Source organism: Oncorhynchus nerka, linkage group LG7 (assembly GCF_034236695.1).
Source record: "Oncorhynchus nerka isolate Pitt River linkage group LG7, Oner_Uvic_2.0, whole genome shotgun sequence".
Classification (NCBI taxonomy): domain Eukaryota; kingdom Metazoa; phylum Chordata; class Actinopteri; order Salmoniformes; family Salmonidae; genus Oncorhynchus; species Oncorhynchus nerka.
In genome coordinates, this window is record NC_088402.1 from 27702551 (window position 1) to 27720382 (window position 17832).

A 17832-nucleotide genomic window follows, 5' to 3' on the forward strand; every position below is an offset into this window, starting at 1 on the left:
ATGGACATTCTGTCACCGCTTTCTTCACGTCGTGGTGTAGTCCAAGGATGGTTTATTCCTTTTAGAAATTTGGTGAAGTAAATAATCTTTTACTGTCGTCATGTTAAATGGAGTGACGAGTTTGGGATAAATACATATCCACAGCAATATATTGTTTGTCAACACTTGTGAACTCAGAGAATATTAATTACATGTTAACAACAAAGAGAATGGCTGCTCCCAAGAAAGGTGATCTTTCAGCACACGAGCGGGAAATATTTAAGGTTATTGCTGCAGGTAAATTGCTTGTAGATTTTTTTTGCCTGACTTTGTGAACACGCTTTTCTGTTATTTTTATTTTTTCAGTGCATTTTGTCGCAATATTGTCTTGCGTTGTGACACCAATATGATTAAAGCAATTATCCATTATTTTGCTTCTTTCATTTTCAGTAGGCTACATTTTTGCTGTCATGTATACTCCCCCATCCGGCCCTCTAGGTCATTAGGCTGCTGATTACCCCGCACACCTGTCACCATCGTCAAGCGCACCAGCACCTCATGACACTCACCTGGACTCCATCACCTCCTTGATTATCTTCCCTACATCTGTCACTCCCCTTGGTTCTTTCCTAAAGGTGTTAAGGACTCTGTTTACATGTCGGTGAGATGTTTGTGGGTCGTGTTGATTGGGTTGTTAATTAAAACACTCCCTGTACATGCTTCCCGACTCTCAGCACACTCGTTACAGCTGTAATAATTTTATAGTAATAATTTCATTAGCCTAGATTACTACCCAAAGTAGTCGCAATAACATTATGACAAATTAAATATATTTTTATACCAAACTGCTGGAGTGCAGCTGTTTTCACAATCGCAGTTTCTTGCCAAATTGTATACCTATGGGGTGAGAATGAGATTGCACAGATCATTTATAAGAGAATGTATGAGATCGAGGTATTGCATGTTTCAATCTATATCTAAAATCTCTCTCAGGTGATGTGCAAGATGTTGTAGAGCTGCTGGGCTCCAATGACGTCAGAGTCAACTGTCTGATGAGGTATGGACGGGGCTAGGGAGTCTTGTGGAAAACTGACAAGGTTACCTGTGGCGTTTGTGTCATTTGTCAATGTTAAAATAAGATTTGTCATTCATTTCCACAAGATATCCTTGTCCCAGATCCATATACTAGCCATAAATACCCCTGAGATGTATAGAATATTATAAACTAGAACTGTCATTTAAAAGTGAATTTCACTAAAATCGTCTACACATACATGCTAATGGTTAGTGCCACAAACAGAGTGATGTAATTGGGATGATGTAGCCATAGAGGCATGTATAACGTTTGGGGGGGTGTAGGCCCGCAGCATGTGTTTTCCATTGTTATGTAGACCTATGGCGAAGACTCTTGAGGGCAGGATGCAGTACTCCAGGACGTTCCACAATAGCATCACGCTGCCACTAGATGTAACCCACGGACTACTTCAGACCACGTCTTTGTGTGTTGTGTTGTGTCCAGTCTGTCAGAATCAGATGGGGCAGCAGAGATGACAGTATATACTTTGGTGTCGCTGCCCGCTTTAGATCTGTCTGAAGAGATCTATCTGTCTGGACGTGAACGCAGGACACAGAGAGAGGTAACACTCTCAGACCTCTGCTATATAAGCCTGCTGGCTACAGTCATGTTTGAAGTTTTATTAGTTGTATGTACAGGGTACACATGGTATACATCGTCCAATGAAATGTTTACTTAAAGTCATGTTACGCTCAGGGCAGTGCACCAATGTACAAGAATAGTCTGATCTGTTTTGACTGTCTAACCAACTGCATACACCTGGTGGCTGTCATTCGTCAGTTAGATGAGAGAACCTAGTTATTTACAAGTGTTTTTCTGAGTCAGTTATGAAGTCATAGGAGAGTGTTTATTCAGTAGCATACCAAGTGACCAGTCAGTACTCAGCTTGAGGTTTCTGCCACAGTGTTTCTGTGAAGGTTAGTGCTTCTTTACGTAATAGGATTTCAGTTTGTTGAAACATTGGAAAGTGTTCATTTGTTTCTCTTGAACAGCTTTGTTTGACATCTTCTCTAGAACATGAGCTGTGACGGCTTCGCTCTCACACACTCTTAGGAAAAAAAGGTGCTCTCTAGAACCTGAACTGTTCTTCGGCTGTCCCCATAGGAGAGCCCTTTGAAGAACCCTTTTGGGTTCCATGTAGAACCCCCAGTGGAAAGGGTTCTTCAAAGGGCTCTCCTATGGGGACAGCTGAATAAGCCCTTTGGAATCCTCTTTCTAAGAGTGCAGAGTAGCTTCCACTATTGGAGCTCAGCAGGATATACAGCAGGTTACAGAATACTACGAATACCATGGATTGTTACACGCTAAATGGAATGGTGCGTGTGGTAAGGAGCAACCAGGCCTTATTCTCGCTGTCTCTGTCCATGTTTTTCTCCCTCCTTTTCAGATTGTGGGATCATTAGGTATTCGTTTTGTACTCTTCTTCCTCTCTTTCTCCCTCGCTCTTTATAACTCTTTCTCTCCCTCGTTCGCTCTCTCCCTCGTTCGCTCTCTCTCTCTTTATAATTCTCTCTCGCTCCCTCTCTCTTCAAAATTCTCTCTCGCTCTCTCTCTCTCTTTATAATTCTCTCTCGCTCTCTCTCTCTCTTTATAATTCTCTCTCGCTCTCTCTCTCTTTATAATTCTCTCTCGCTCTCTCTCTCTCTTTATAGTTCTCTCTCGCTCTTTATAGTTCTCTCTCTCCCTCGCTCTTTATAGTTCTCTTTCTCCCCCTCGTTCGTGCTCTCCCTCGTTCGCTCTCTCTCTCTCTCTCTCTTTAAAATTCTCTCTCTCTCTCTCTCTCTCTCTCTCTTTAAAATTCTCTCTCGCTCTCCCTCTCTCTTTATAATTCTCTCTTGCTCTCTCGCTCTCTCTCTTTATAATTCTCTCTCGCTCTCTCTCTCTCTTTATAATTCTCTCTCGCTCTTTATAGTTCTCTCTCTCCCTCGCTCTTTATAGTTCTCTTTCTCTCCCTCGTTCGTGCTCTCCCTCGTTCGCTCTCTCTCTCTCTCTCTCTCTTTAAAATTCTCTCTCTCTCTCTCTCTTTAAAATTCTCTCTCGCTCTCTCTCTCTCTTTATAATTCTCTCTTGCTCTCTCGCTCTCTCTCTTTATAATTCTCTCTCGCTCTCTCTCTCTCTTTATAATTCTCTCTTGCTCTCTCCCTCTCTCTTTATAATTCTCTCTTGCTCTCTCGCTCTCTCTCTTTATAATTCTCTCTCGCTCTCTCTCTCTCTTTATAATTCTCTCTCGCTCTCTCTCTTTAAAATTCTCTCTCGCTCTCCCTCTCTCTTTATAATTCTCTCTTGCTCTCTCGCTCTCTCTCTCTCTCTCTTTATAATTCTCTCTTGCTCTCTCGCTCTCTCTCTCTCTCTCTTTATAATTCTCTCTTGCTCTCTCGCTCTCTCTCTCTTTATAATTCTCTCGCTCTCTCTCTTTATTATAATGCTCTCTCGCTCTTTATAGTTCTCTCTCGTTCTCTCTCTCTTTATAATTCTCTCTCGTTCTCTCTCTCTTTATAATTCTCTCTCGTTCTCTCTCTCTTTATAATTCTCTCTCGTTCTCTCTCTTTTTATAATTCTCTCTCGTTCTCTCTCTCTTTATAATTCTCTCTCGCTCTCTCTTTATAATTCTCTCTCGCTCTCTCTTTATAATTCTCTCTCGCTCTCTCTCTCTCTTTATAATTCTCTCTCGCTCTCTCTCTCTCTTTATAATTCTCTCTCGCTCTCTCTTTATAATTCTCTCTCTCTCTTTATAATTCTCTCTCGTTCTCTCTCTTTATAATTCTCTCTCGTTCTCTCTCTCTTTATAATTCTCTCTCGTTCTCTCTCTCTTTATAATTCTCTCGTTCTCTCTCTTTATAATTCTCTCTCGTTCTCTCTCTCTTTATAATTCTCTCTCGTTCTCTCTCTCTTTATAATTCTCTCTCTCTCTCTCTTTATAATTCTCTCTCGCTCTCTCTCTCTTTATAATTCTCTCTCGCTCTCTCTCTCTCTTTATAATTCTCTCTCTCTCTCTCTTTATAATTCTCTCTCGCTCTCTCTCTCTTTATAATTCTCTCTCGCTCTCTCTCTCTTTATAATTCTCTCTCGCTCTCTCTCTCTTTATAATTCTCTCTCTCTCTCTCTTTATAATTCTCTCTCGCTCTCTCTCTCTTTATAATTCTCTCTCTCTCTCTCTCTTTATAATTCTCTCTCGCTCTCTCTCTCTCTTTATAATTCTCTCTCACTCTATCGCTCTTTATAGTTCTCTCTCACTCTCTGTCCCTCGCTCTTTATAGTTCTCTCTCTCTCCCTCGCTCCGTCTCTTTTTCTAACATTCTCTAACACTTTTTACCCCCCTCCCCCAGCTGGTGCTTTTGATCAGGGAATGCCCTCTGCTGGTGGACGTGGGAGCATTAGAGAAGTGTTACCATGTCATGGACCGGCTATGTGAGCAGTGTGTGAAGTAGCAGGATATGAACGAGGTGCTGGCCATGAAGATGCACTACATTAGCTATGTGCTGCAGAAATGCATGGCCTTTCTTCTGGACTGTGATTTAAATTTTTTATTTATTTCACCTTTATTTAACCAGGTAGGCTAGTTGAGAACAAGTTCTCATTTCCAACTGCGACCTGGCCAAGATAAAGCGTAGCAATTCGACACATACATCAACACAGAGTTACACATGGAATAAACAAAACATACAGTCAATAATACAGTAGAACAAAAGAAAAATACAGTGAGTGCAAATGAGGTAAGTTAAGGAAATAAATAGGCCATGGTGGCGAAGTAATTACAATATAGCAATTAAACACTGGAATGGTAGATCGGCAGAAGATGAATGTGCAGGTAGAGATACTGGGGTGCAAAGGAGCAAAATAAATACCAGTATGGGGATGAGGTAGGTAGATAGATGGGCTGTTTACAGATGGGCTATGTACAGATGCAGTGATCTGTAAGCTGCTCTGACAGCTGGTGCTTAAAGCTAGTGAGGGAGATGTGAGTTTCCAGCTTCAGAAATTTTTGCAATTCGTTCCAGTCATGGGCAGCAGAGAACTGGAAGGAAAGACGACCAAAGGAGGAATTGGCTTTGGGGGTGACCAGTGAGATATACCTGCTGGAGCTTGTGCTGCTATGGTGACCAGTGAGCTGAGATAAGGCGGGGCTTTACCTAGCAGAGACTTGTAGATAACCTGTAGCCAGTGGGTTTCGTAACGGGTATGGGCCAACCAACGAGAGAGTACAGGTCGCAATGGTGGGTAGTGTATGGGCTTTGGTGACAAAACAGATGGCACTGTGATAGACTGCATCCAGTTTGTTGAGTGGAGTGTTGGAGGCTATTTTATAGATGACATCACCGAAGTCGAGGATCGGTAGGATGGTCCGTTTTACGAGGGTATGTTTGGCAACATGAGTGAAGGATGCTTTGTGGCGATATAGGAAGCCGATTCTAGATGTAATTTTGGATTGGAGATGCTTAATGTGAGTCTGGAAGGAGAGTTTAGTCTAACCAGACACCCAGGTATTTGTAGTTGTCCACGTATTCTAAGTCAGCGCCGTCCAGAGTAGTGATGCTGGACGAGCGAGCAGGTGCGGGCAGTGATCGATTGAAAAGCATGCATTTAGTTTTACTTGCGTTTAAGAGCAGTTGGAGGCCACGGAAGGAGAGTTGTATGGCATTGAAGCACGTCTAGAGGTTAGTTAACACAGTGTCCAAGGAGGGGCCAGAAGTATACAGAATGGTGTCGTCTGCGTATAGGTGGATCAGAGAATCACCAGCATCAAGAGCAACATCATTGATGTATACAGAAAAGAGAGTCGGCCCGAGAATTTAACCCTGTGGCACACCCATAGAGACTGTCAGAGGTCCGGACAACAGGCCCTCCGATTTGACACACTGAACTCTATCAGAGAAGTAGTGATGACAAGCTAGATGTGCTTATCAAGAGGTGTGTTGTCACACTCCATGCATCATCTTGTTTCTCTTGATAGTAGTTGATGTGATTGATTGCATTGCTAGCATTCTAACCTGTACCCATCCAATTTAATTATTTCTTTTAACATTTCCAGACTAACCATTGGGTACTAATTGTTGTGTTTTATAGTGCTTTATATTGCATGCATACTTTATGTCAACTGTATCGACAGTTCCCTAGACAATTTCCATGTTTCATTGTCTTTAAAATAAAAAAAATAGTAAATCTCTTCTCTCAGCCTGCTGAAGGGGAGGGATGGAGATGGTTTTCCTCAGTACCAGGAGAAGTTTCCCTACTGTGAAGCTGCACTGCTACAGCAGCAGGTCATGAGCATCGCACCAGTGGAGATCGTGAGTGAACTTCCACTCATTCATCCATTCAAACCTTCCTTTGATTTAGGTCTCATCCCCCAAAATTGTTTTAAACTGCATTGTTGGTTAAGGGCTTGTAAGTAAGCATTTCACTAAGTTCTACACCTGTTGTATTCGGTGCATGTGACAAACAACACTTGATTTGATTTGGTGTAAGGCTCCTCCTATGGACTCATGTAATTTGTCCCTGCGGAAATTAATCAATTGAAGATTGATTGGATTATGCAAAACATTTTAAATGTGTAATTTGCATATTAAGGAGTCCATCTTCATTCTCAATTCATTTAGATTATATTGACAATTGACGTTATTACAAATGCCTTTCTGTATGGCAATGTTCACTCTTCAATGTTTATCATTCCATGTTCCACTGCTTCTCGTCTCCAGGGTAACGACCGGACAGCGTTCTCAGTGTTAACCCAGGCTCTCACGGGTAAGATGACCTTCATAGATGCTGATTTCTGCACTACGTGTGGAGAGAGAGGGGCAGAGAAGAGATGTTCCCTCTGCAACATGGTAGGAAAACCACCTCCGACCTACAGAAGCACGTGGTTTCTCTCATTTGTTTCCCTCTCTATTACTTTGGTTACACTTAATGATTTCATCCATGAATACGCCATGCTTACATGCTAATAAATGTTTTATTTTACTACTACAGGTGACTTACTGTGGGCTGATTTGTCAGCGACTCCACTGGCCCACCCATAAGATCTGTAGAGGACTGCAGGAGAAGGATACCCCGAGACTGAGGGAGCACTGTGGTAAACTATGCACTCCTATCTGATGAAAACGCATACAATAGATTTGCTGTAGTTATACTACACTGTGCTATGTTGCTCCATACTGGACATGCTTTTTAGCCCAGGAATAGGCTTATTCTGAGTGTGGGATACTGGCTACAATAGCCTACTTTACTACTGTAGCTTGTTACATACTTGTAGCTTTCTGATGCCTTCTCAGTTCAACTTTAGACTGTTTCCCCATTCTCCTCTCTATCCTGGGTCCAGACGAGGAGAGTACCATGGAAAAGGAGACAGCCAGCTTCCTGGCAGAGCTGTGTTTTTAAGGCAGAGGAGCATGGCGTCGTTAGGGTGTCCCAGTCCCTCAGCGCCAGACCAGCTAAACTGCCCCTCCACATCCTCAGAGGGACCATCATCCTGCCACCAGGAATGAGAAGGACTGCTGGTGTTCTTTTCTACTGGGTAGTTAATTGATTCATTGATTAATGTTACTGATTGGCCAGAGTTCAGTGATATTAATAATGAAGTTATATTGAACTGAATTGATTCCATTCACTTGGTGTATGAGGTCTGAATCAATCCCTGATTTAAAGGGGAATGATGAAAATCAGCATTATTACTGATTGGCCAGGATATCCAGATTGAGAGGGGAGAGTGAGGATGAATGCTTTATTCACCTTTCAGCTGGACTCAGGGTGTATTCAGGGTGTGTATATGATGTACAATAGCATATTGTGTCTTAAAATAACAATAACAATTTCCTCCCTTCCCTTACATTAGTAATGTGAAAAATGCTTTCATGTATAAAGTAAGGACCACCTTACTGAACAATACCTGTCATTGTTGTGGCAGTGGATAAGACACACAATATGTGTTACTCTAAACTTGTGATTTCCTTCTATAACTTGAGACCCATGGATCCTCTTACCAGTGATGTATCCATATCAGTCCATGTCACAGATGATCCACGGATGGCCCAATGACCATCTGACTTCAATGCTGGACCAACCTTTTCACCCAAATGGCATTTGTTTTGGTTTCCAGTTTTACATTTTCAATCACATCAATAAATAGTGCCTTAATAGTTGTCCTTCACTGTCCATTTTGTTGTTATGGGGACATTCCCATATTTTTGTTTTGCCACTAGATGGCAGCTTTCCCCTTTATTGCCATCCATTGCAATGATTCTAATGACTGGTTATTCAGCTACTGCACTCTGTCGGCAGGGTTCAAAGGGTACTGGAGCATGATGTTTTGGCTGAATCTATAGTTCTATACAATATGCTGTCAGACTTTCTTTGCAGAGAGTGAGCATTCTCTATATGAAACAAAGTTCATTCCAATTCTCACAGTGCAGACAGTAACCTTTAATTTATAGTCATGTGTCAGCCAGTCAAGACACAAGGTCTTCATAAACAAATACATCTCCCAATATTTCAATAACTCCATTGTTGACCTGTTTTTGTTGGCGGCCTCCTCTTGGTTGCTATGCCAGAGTGGGTCTTCAACACCATCTATATAATAACTATAGTTTCCCAAGGGCAGGAAAGGAGCACTCATGGACCATCTTCTCACACAAACATCAGATACTTCAGGTAGTTAAGTCCTACGGCCATGCTGTTGAATTCTATAGACCCCTGTCTCCGCTTCCTGTCAGTATTGTTCTCAAGCTTCCACTGCCCAGGGTCCCATGGGAGAACAGACAGTGGCCCCTGCCTCTTATGGCTGCTGCTGGTCATAGTGTATGTGTGTGGTTGCTGCTCATAGTGTGTGTGGTTGCTGCTCATAGTGTGTGTGGCTGCTGCTCATAGTGTTTGTGTGTGTGGCTGCTGCTCATAGTGTGTGGCTGCTGCTCATAGTGTGTGTGGCTGCTGCTCATAGTGTATGTGTGTGGTTGCTGCTCATAGGGGCCAGCTAACTAACGAGCATGGTGCTGTCATGTTGACTGTCTGTGAATTGAGCCATAACTGACTCGTCCCCCATCCTCCACAACCCCTCTGTTAACTCATCCTCCACATCCCCTCTGTTAACCCATCCTCCACATCCTCTCTGTTAACCCATCCTCCACATCCCCTCTGTTAACCCATCCTCCACATCCTCTCTGTTAACCCATCCTCCACAACCCCTCTGTTAACCCATCCTCCACATCCTCTCTGTTAACCCATCCTCCACATCCTCTCTGTTAACCCATCCTCCACATCCTCTCTGTTAACCCATCCTCCACATCCTCTCTGTTAACCCATCCTCCACATCCTCTCTGTTAACCCATCCTCCACATCCTCTCTGTTAACCCATCCTCCACATCCCCTCTGTTAACCCATCCTCCACATCCTCTCTGTTAACCCATCCTCCACAACCCCTCTGTTAACCCATCCTCCACATCCTCTCTGTTAACCCATCCTCCACATCCTCTCTGTTAACCCATCCTCCACATCCTCTCTGTTAACCCATCCTCCACATCCCCTATGTTAACTCATCCTCCACATCATCTCTGTTAACCCATCCCCCCATCACACCCCCCCACCCCCCTGTTTCCCCCTCTATTATCCCTCTCTCTTCACCTATATGTCATGTCACTCACGGAAGCATAAAAGGATTGATCTCAAATTTCCGGTTTTTGAGATGTATAAATGTGCGAATGCTGCCTGCGTCATGGTATCATATAACTTTGATAGTCCTCTTTTAAGCCCCCAGGTTCCCTCTTCTCAGTTTCCCCTCAGCCTCATCCATTCCCTCCCCTTCTTCCAGACAGTATGACTAACATTGCTTTTCGGAGGTAATAGGAGATTGTTTGGACAGCGGGGCTTTTAAAAAGAAAGAAGAAATAAGATATGAAAAAGAAAAGCTACTTATTTAACAATATGGCATGAGCCTGGACAGTTTTACAGTGGATTTATTTTCACGCTTATCAAAGGAGGGGACATAGCTGAGAAGACGTTGGGTGAATTCATTGTCAGGGCAGGCCTGGGAAAGGAGTGAAAACAGACACTGGTTCTTAGGGGCAAGGAGTCGACAGGATGAATGGGTGGATGGAGGGATGAAGGAGGAGATCTAAACGTTTGTCTTATTCTCTGATTTGGGTTTAATGCATCATACATCATGTTGGTGAGTTTACCTGAAGCACCTGAACTGCAGAGATGGAGAAATCACTGGATGAGAGAACACATGACAACTACAGTAATCACTACCTCTGGTGCTTTCCGCTAGGAACGCACACTATCGCCCTGGACCAGAGCTATGTACTCACCTGGTCTGACTGCAGGGTCTCCAGCTGAGCGTCCTTGCTAAGACAAATCAAATCCATTCAGAAATGGAAAAAAATGTTAACTATAAACTTACAAATCATCATGAAATAGAGTATCAAAGGATATGCCTCTGGCATGTGGCACTCTTTGATTATCTACATATGATTAGCATACATTCATTCATTCAATAATTAATACATTATTTACACACAGTTACCTGATGGTCAACAAACCAGTATTATTGCTAGTTTATTATAAGCCTTTATATAGTTTTTGATCATGTTCTGTCCACTGGCCTATCCATAGAGGACAGCAACGTTCATCAAACTGTGTTGACAGAAACATCTATTCATTGTCTGTCTATGTGTTGACTCAACTGACTGTCAGCCTATGCGCATAGTACTTGGAGGAGTATACAAGCTGTAAAAAAAAAACGCACTGCCCTTTGCTTTTGTGGGCGTAGCTGTGAGTGAAAACTCCTAGGTCATTCAGAAAGAGCACGCACTGCATGCGCACTAAGATGTTGTGGCAAAACAAGAGGCGGGTATATAAGCGACTGAACAATAGGTAAAATAACATCATAACGACCTAATTCCTCCTTTAGATCGCTGCACATATATTCTCTCACTCTCTACCTACCTGCCTGCCGAGTGCCTACGGGGAGGTGCAGAGATGCTTCTTACCACGAGTGGGTACCAGCTTGCGCTATTTTGCCTTCTGATAAGAAGCTGTCAAGCTGTCAAGAACGGCGCCACGGAAACATTAAACGCTCAGTTGATAAGTACGGTCCAGGATACACCGAGTAGTAATGTATCAATGAATCAAGCACGCAACGGAGGAAGACGTTTGACCAGCGATGCGAGGAAAGGTGAGTTGCATGTTTATGCACATTCTAAATGGATTAATTCAACAATTCATAGTGGACCAAACAGATTCATTGTATTCACTGATCCTGAAGTGTAATTTAGCAAAAGGTCAATATGTATATTTCTAAAGTATTGATTATATAGTATTGGAATTGATATAATTCTGTATATAGGCACATTTTCCACAGACAAAAATGGGAGTTAAATAAACTAAAGTTGAATCATAGACTTGAATGGGAGACTTGAGTGTTTGAATGGGAGAAAAGTTAAAAGTTCAAGCATTTGTAATTGTGTTGGACTTGTTGTTAACTCATGCTGCATATCAGATTACCCTGACCATGCCACAGTTATTGGTTTTGACAGTTCAACAATCTTTAATAAGAGCATTACATGGAATAATCCCAAATGCAACTCCAAAATAAATCAAACACACCTAAAATACTTTCAATTATTTGAGCATCGCATTTGAACATCGTTTGATTTATATTTTAGTTCGAATTTTTGGGATTACTCCATTTTCTGCCTAAAAGTTTGACAGCAAGATAAGGTTTTGCCAATATGTATCTGACAGAAGATAACAGTCTCTCTCGCTCTGTCACAGAGCAGGGCCAGGCACAGAGCCAGGTGGGCTGCAGAGAGCTGCGCTCCACCAAGTACATCTCAGACGGCCAGTGCACCAGCCTGAACCCGGTCAAGGAGCTGGTTTGTGCCGGGGAGTGTCTCCCCTCCCACCTACTGCCCAACTGGATCGGCTCCGGTCCCGTCTACACCGGAAAGTTCTGGAGCCGGCGGGAGGCCCAGGAGTGGCGTTGCGTCATCGACCGGACCCGGACCCAGCGCATCAGACTGCAGTGTCAGAACGGAAGCTCCAGGACCTACAAGATCACTGTGGTTACTTCCTGCAAGTGTAAACGCTACTCCAGGCAGAACAATGACTCAGGGAATGGGAAGTCAGAGGTGGAGGTTGGGCAGGCCCAGGGGCAGAGCTCCACACTCCAGGGGCCCAAGAGGAGGAAGGGAAAGGAAGGGAAGAATGGACGTTCTGGGCAGGAGGACTGGGCTGAAGAACAGCCTAAAAATGACTGAACGGAGACTTCTGGTCAGGGGTGCTCTGTACACCCCTGAGGGGATGGAAGGTCTCTCTGTGCCCCCATTTAAGAAACAACTGCAGCACCAACAGACACTAGTTTTGTTTAGATGGAGCCAATGTGTTCGCCATGTTTAAAGTAGCTATATGGAGAAGGCTATGCAATGATTCTTCAGACAGTGCAACTGGTTTGCCTAATATTGACCACTGTGGATGTGTTTGTAAATGTATGTGTTTTTGTATGTGATAGAATAAGACTAGTTTAAATAGTACAAGAACCACATTAGACAACGTGAGATGAAGTGTTCCTATCAACCGCTGAGTATGTTGTCCAAATAGTAATGTTTATAATAACATAAAATGGCATGGTATGAATATAAATAGTGATTCTATACTCTTTGTGTTACTTTTCAAAGTATACTAGTAAAGATCAAGAAGGCCCTCACACTGTTAAGACTCCCAAATCATCACTTTCTTGACAACATTTCCAACCCAAACAGATCTTCTTCTGGTCAAACAGACTGAGTGCTCACTTCCCAAAATATACACATTTCACCTCACATGACCAAATAAGCACATGATGCATGGTGGGGGCAAAAACAATTTGTGCATCTCTAATAATGTGATATCAATGAGACGGGCACATATAGTAGTTTCAGAAAATAATATATAGGTACAAAATGACCAAGTAAGAGACCTGGAAGGCAAGACAAATCAAAGTGACAAATTCATGTAAGAAATGTTCTGATATCAAACTCCTGGTTCAGACCTTTAGGAGACATGGTACAAAAACAGTGAATCCAATACAATTCTCTTCTCGGTAATAGATATTCAGTATCTCACCCCCCCCAGGGAGTCTTAACATGTTCAATACCAATGTATCTCAGAGAACTGATGTCGTGACGAGCCTCCATGTAATGCACAGCCACAGGGTTTCTCTGATCAATACCAATGTATCTCAGAGAACTGATGTTGTGACGAGCCTCCATGTAATGCACAGCCACAGGGTTTCTCTGATCAATACCAATGTATCTCAGAGAACTGATGTCGTGACGAGCCTCCATGTAATGCACAGCCACAGGGTTTCTCTGATCAATACCAATGTATCTCAGAGAACTGATGTCGTGACGAGCCTCCATGTAATGCACAGCCACAGGGTTTCTCTGATCAATACCAATGTATCTCAGAGAGCTGATGTTGTGACGAGCCTCCATGAAATGCACAGCCACAGGGTTTCTCTGATCAATACCAATGTATCTCAGAGAGCTGATGTCGTGATGAGCCTCCATGAAATGCACAGCCACAGGGTTTCTCTGATCAATACCAATGTATCTCAGAGAGCTGATGTCGTGACGAGCCTCCATGAAATGCACAGCCACAGGGTTTCTCTGATCAATACCAATGTATCTCAGAGAGCTGATGTCGTGACGAGCCTCCATGAAATGCACAGCCACAGGGTTTCTCTGATCAATACCAATGTATCTCAGAGAGCTGATGTCGTGACGAGGCTCCATGAAATACGCAGCCACAGGGTTTCTCTGATCAATACCAATGTATCTCAGAGAGCTGATGTCGTGACAGAGGCTCCATGAAATGCACAGCCACAGGGTTTCGCTGATCAATACCAATGTATCTCAGAGAGCTGATGTCGTGACGAGCCTCCATGAAATACGCAGCCACAGGGTTTCTCTGTACAAGTATCCCGGTATTACTCCTGTGTTCTGATGTCCTTGTTTTCAGAGTTAGTTTTTCCTACACAGCATAGGCCACAAATACACTTGATCAGGTATATCAATTTTTTTTTGTGGAACACGTAATGATGCCTTTAATCCTAATGACCTTGCCTGCAATAGGGTGATTGAACATTGTGCATTTGTTCATAAAGTTACACTAGGTACATCAGCCACGTCTATAATTACTTTTCAAAGTATGTAACGGATTACTATGACAATGTAATATATTTTTGTACGGAGATAGCTAAACTTAATAGAAATAAGCTCATCTTTTTTATATATATATTTTCTACATTCCATGTAATCACTTTCTGGACAAGTTGTGTCTCAAATAATTTGCCTTTGGATAATTAAATAAATATTGTCTACTATGATTAAATCACTGATTTAATATAAAAAATGACTTTTCTTTAATTATTTGTATAATAACAATTGATTTACTTGTCAATAAATTGTGCTTTAATCATTAGTAGTTAAATGCCTTGAGCATGAGGCCACAGGCGGAGGAGCTATAACTTCACAGCAAACAGGAAGTCAGTAACAACAGAAGCATTAGCCAGTGATGTAATGTTCTATTGAGTGTAATAGAAACTGTCCTCTGTGCAGGAATCCTCTCTCCTTCAGGCTACTGGGCATGTTCCAGTCAGGAGCTACATGTTAACATACATGACTGTGTCAGATACCCCTTCAGTGTAATACCATGAAAGCTATATATTTAGTACTCGCAGTACTACGGGGAAGTTATGTCTTCCTCAAAGAGCATTGGGAACCCTTGATATTCCTAGTTAGGGGATGGCAGCTAGTTTTGGCATTAGGACAGAGTGGTTCTAAAACTGACAGCACCAGAGTGGTGCGTACCATAAGGTGGAAGAAGCATAGGGAAATCATGTCTGTGAATCTCAGAGCAGAGCTTGTGTCATTGACACAATAATACAAGGCTTGTAAAACTTCCTCTCTGTAATTGTCCCTGACAACATATTCTCCTCCTGAGTAGCAGTGATGCTATAGGACTTGTAACTACTACCTTTAATTTGAATTGTAACTACCACAAACACGCTGTGAAAAATGCTCTTACAATAAACTCATATTTGCAAAGTCAATCGGATGCCGTTAAAGAATTATAGACATTGTCCGACACTCTGCAATCATATTACTTACTCATTATTTTCCTCTCTCTCTCCCCTCTCTTTCTCTCCCTCTCGCTCCCCCCCCTCTCTCTCCCCTCTCTTTCTCTCCCTCTCGCTCTCTCCCCCCTCTCTCTTTCTCTCGCTCTCCCTCTACCTCTCTTTAATCTTGAAGCATGCAATTTGTAACTTATACCCTCTCATCACATCCTAGCCTGCCAGTGTTTCAATCTCCACACTGCTGGCCCCACCACATCCCCCCTCTCTCTCTCTCTCTCCCTCTCTCTCTCTCGCTGTTCAACCCTGGCTCTGTGTAGGACTGTGAACCATAATTACATGCTTATGGAAGCACTTCTGAGGCTCAGCCTTGTAATCTTGTAATACTTGACTTGTACAGAACTCCACATCCTGTCGTAGTCTGATGTCTCACACTGATAGAACTGCATCAAATCCTTTCCCAGGAAGTGTGAGGCACCTTTCTACTTTCTACCTCCAGAACCTATACCTGAGAAACCAGGGTCATGATCATTAGCGCCTGAAGAAACAAGAACTAAATCAGGGAGGGACTACTTGGACTTCATACTATTCCAATCAAAAACAGTCATTTTCATTTTCCATAAAAAAAATGTTTTATTTCCTTTTCTATGGTGTGCCCAACTGAACTCAACCAGGTGGTTGATCTGATGACAGGGGGTAGATGGTGACCTTCTCACCCCAGCCGGGTGCTGGGCAGGTGGGTGTCGGAGCTGAACTGAACGGTGTCCATGTGGAAACGAATCATTATAATGAGGCCCAATTAATTATGACATAATTATCTGCTATTACCAGGCTGGCTGCCAAACCAGAGTGTCATTTAGAGCCAATGCCACTCCCTATCACCAATAGTAGACATGAGGATACATGGGCTAGCAGCTTCCATGATCTGACACTGATCTGACACTGATGGGAAAAATGATCAGTCACAGCAAGCAGCAACACTGCATCAATCCATCTCCTCGTAACCAAACATCGTATCCCTTTTGCACAGCATAGAGCATATTGGTCCTAGTCAAAATAAAATGACTACTTCCAGAATGGCACCCCTGTTTAAAGTATTTAGTGCACAACATTTGGCCAGAGCCTTGTAGATGGGCGGCGAGTCGGGCGATTCTGAAACCAATAGCCAGGGTGTCAGGGAATGGCTGCCTAATTCTCAGAGAGAGAGAGAGAGTTTAATCTCTGGGATGCACGCCTGATTCTAATTCCTGCAGGATGTTACACAAGGATGTCTTAAACCAGACCGTACAGAATCTGCCCTGCTAGACAAAGACAGCCTGTGATTGGTAGACTACAGCCCAGTGGAGGCCCCTGGTTTTCCGTTTCTAAAAGATCAAATCTTAGAACTGAAATTTCAGTTTGTTTCTGTTTTAGAGTACATTGGTGGAATGCAATGGCAGTTGACCTCATATGTAAATTCAGGAGAAAATCCAGTGTCCAAATGGACTTGAAGCCAGAGCTTAGAAGTGCAGTGTGGATTTAGTTTTCACCCTGTTCTAATGACAGTTTTAATTATTATTATAATAATAATTTTTTACATTATATGACCTGTTTATCCATGCTGTGACAGCTGGCTCTATCCCATGCCCTCGTCACCCTTTGTCTCTCAGGTTTCATATCAATTATGAAATATACATTTTCTCCCTTCAGTCTGACATCATTGCCTCACTGGGACAACTACTACAATATAACCTTTTGAGAGTCTATTAGAAGCCCAACACCTAACACTGGGATAATAAAAAATGCACCTAAACAGGTATTTTATTAATGAACATTTTACTGCAGTGGGCTAAATCAGCGTCAAACAGTGTTTCTTGGTAGTCTTTCTACTTGGAAACAAAAGTATTACACCTCACACACAAGGTTATGGGCTTACTAAAAAGAAGACATCTGTACCATGTCAGATATAGAGTTGAAATGTATTACATTTTGAGTTTGTATACAGACCATCACATGTTATACACGTCACAGAAGACTGAAATATAAGAAAACCGTTTGACATAGAAACACCGGATTTTTGACATTTAAAAAAAAAGTTGATTCATTATGAAATTATGAAACATGTTTAAAACATTCCACACATGACGCCACTAGAGAGTAATTTGGTCATTTGACTGCAGGAAAGGTTTTTAACATTCATACAGTATATCACTCTGTAGTCAATAGTTCTCAATAGTTTAAATATCAATGGCCAATACACAACACAGATAGGAAAACGTAGATGAACAGATAGAACATTTGAGTTAAAGAGCGTGCGAATCGGCTGGATATCTACGTGACCGGCACGCACCATCCCAAACAGTCCACAGACAATAGGCTGTGGTGATTAGGCCTACAGGTCGATGATACAATGTAGGCTAACTTTATAATAACCAGTCAATGTTATCATCTCTACTCACTTGTGATATGTTGTATAACAAGCGTGGAACATGTCTAGCAGTCGGAACGCTCTTGAAAATGCTAGCATGATAGCTAAACATTAGCAAACTGTGGATGATGCCAAATATGAGGAAAATGCAATGGAGTCGAATGTCGGAGGTGATGGGCAGTGAGCATCGTCAAGAGTTGATATAGGCTAGTGTCAGCCAGGGAATGAAGTGGATAGTGAGGTAAGTTTACCCTTGAGCCAAAAGGGGTGAGT

At 42.5% G+C, this 17832-nt stretch overlaps 1 protein-coding gene and 1 pseudogene across 1 annotated transcript; both read left to right on the top strand.

Moving 5' to 3' along the window:
* The first annotated feature begins 209 nt into the window (after nt 1-209).
* Nucleotides 210-8135, top strand: LOC115131843 (ankyrin repeat and MYND domain-containing protein 2-like; annotated as a pseudogene).
* Nucleotides 8136-10851: 2716 nt separating this feature from the next.
* On the top strand, nt 10852-15100 carry LOC115132712 (sclerostin domain-containing protein 1-like). Its single transcript, XM_029665433.2, has 2 exons — nt 10852-11213; nt 11813-15100. Exons 1-2 carry the CDS (start codon nt 11018-11020, stop codon nt 12295-12297), a joined length of 681 nt encoding a protein of 226 aa, XP_029521293.1. The 5' UTR covers nt 10852-11017; the 3' UTR covers nt 12298-15100.
* Nucleotides 15101-17832: the final 2732 nt, after the last annotated feature.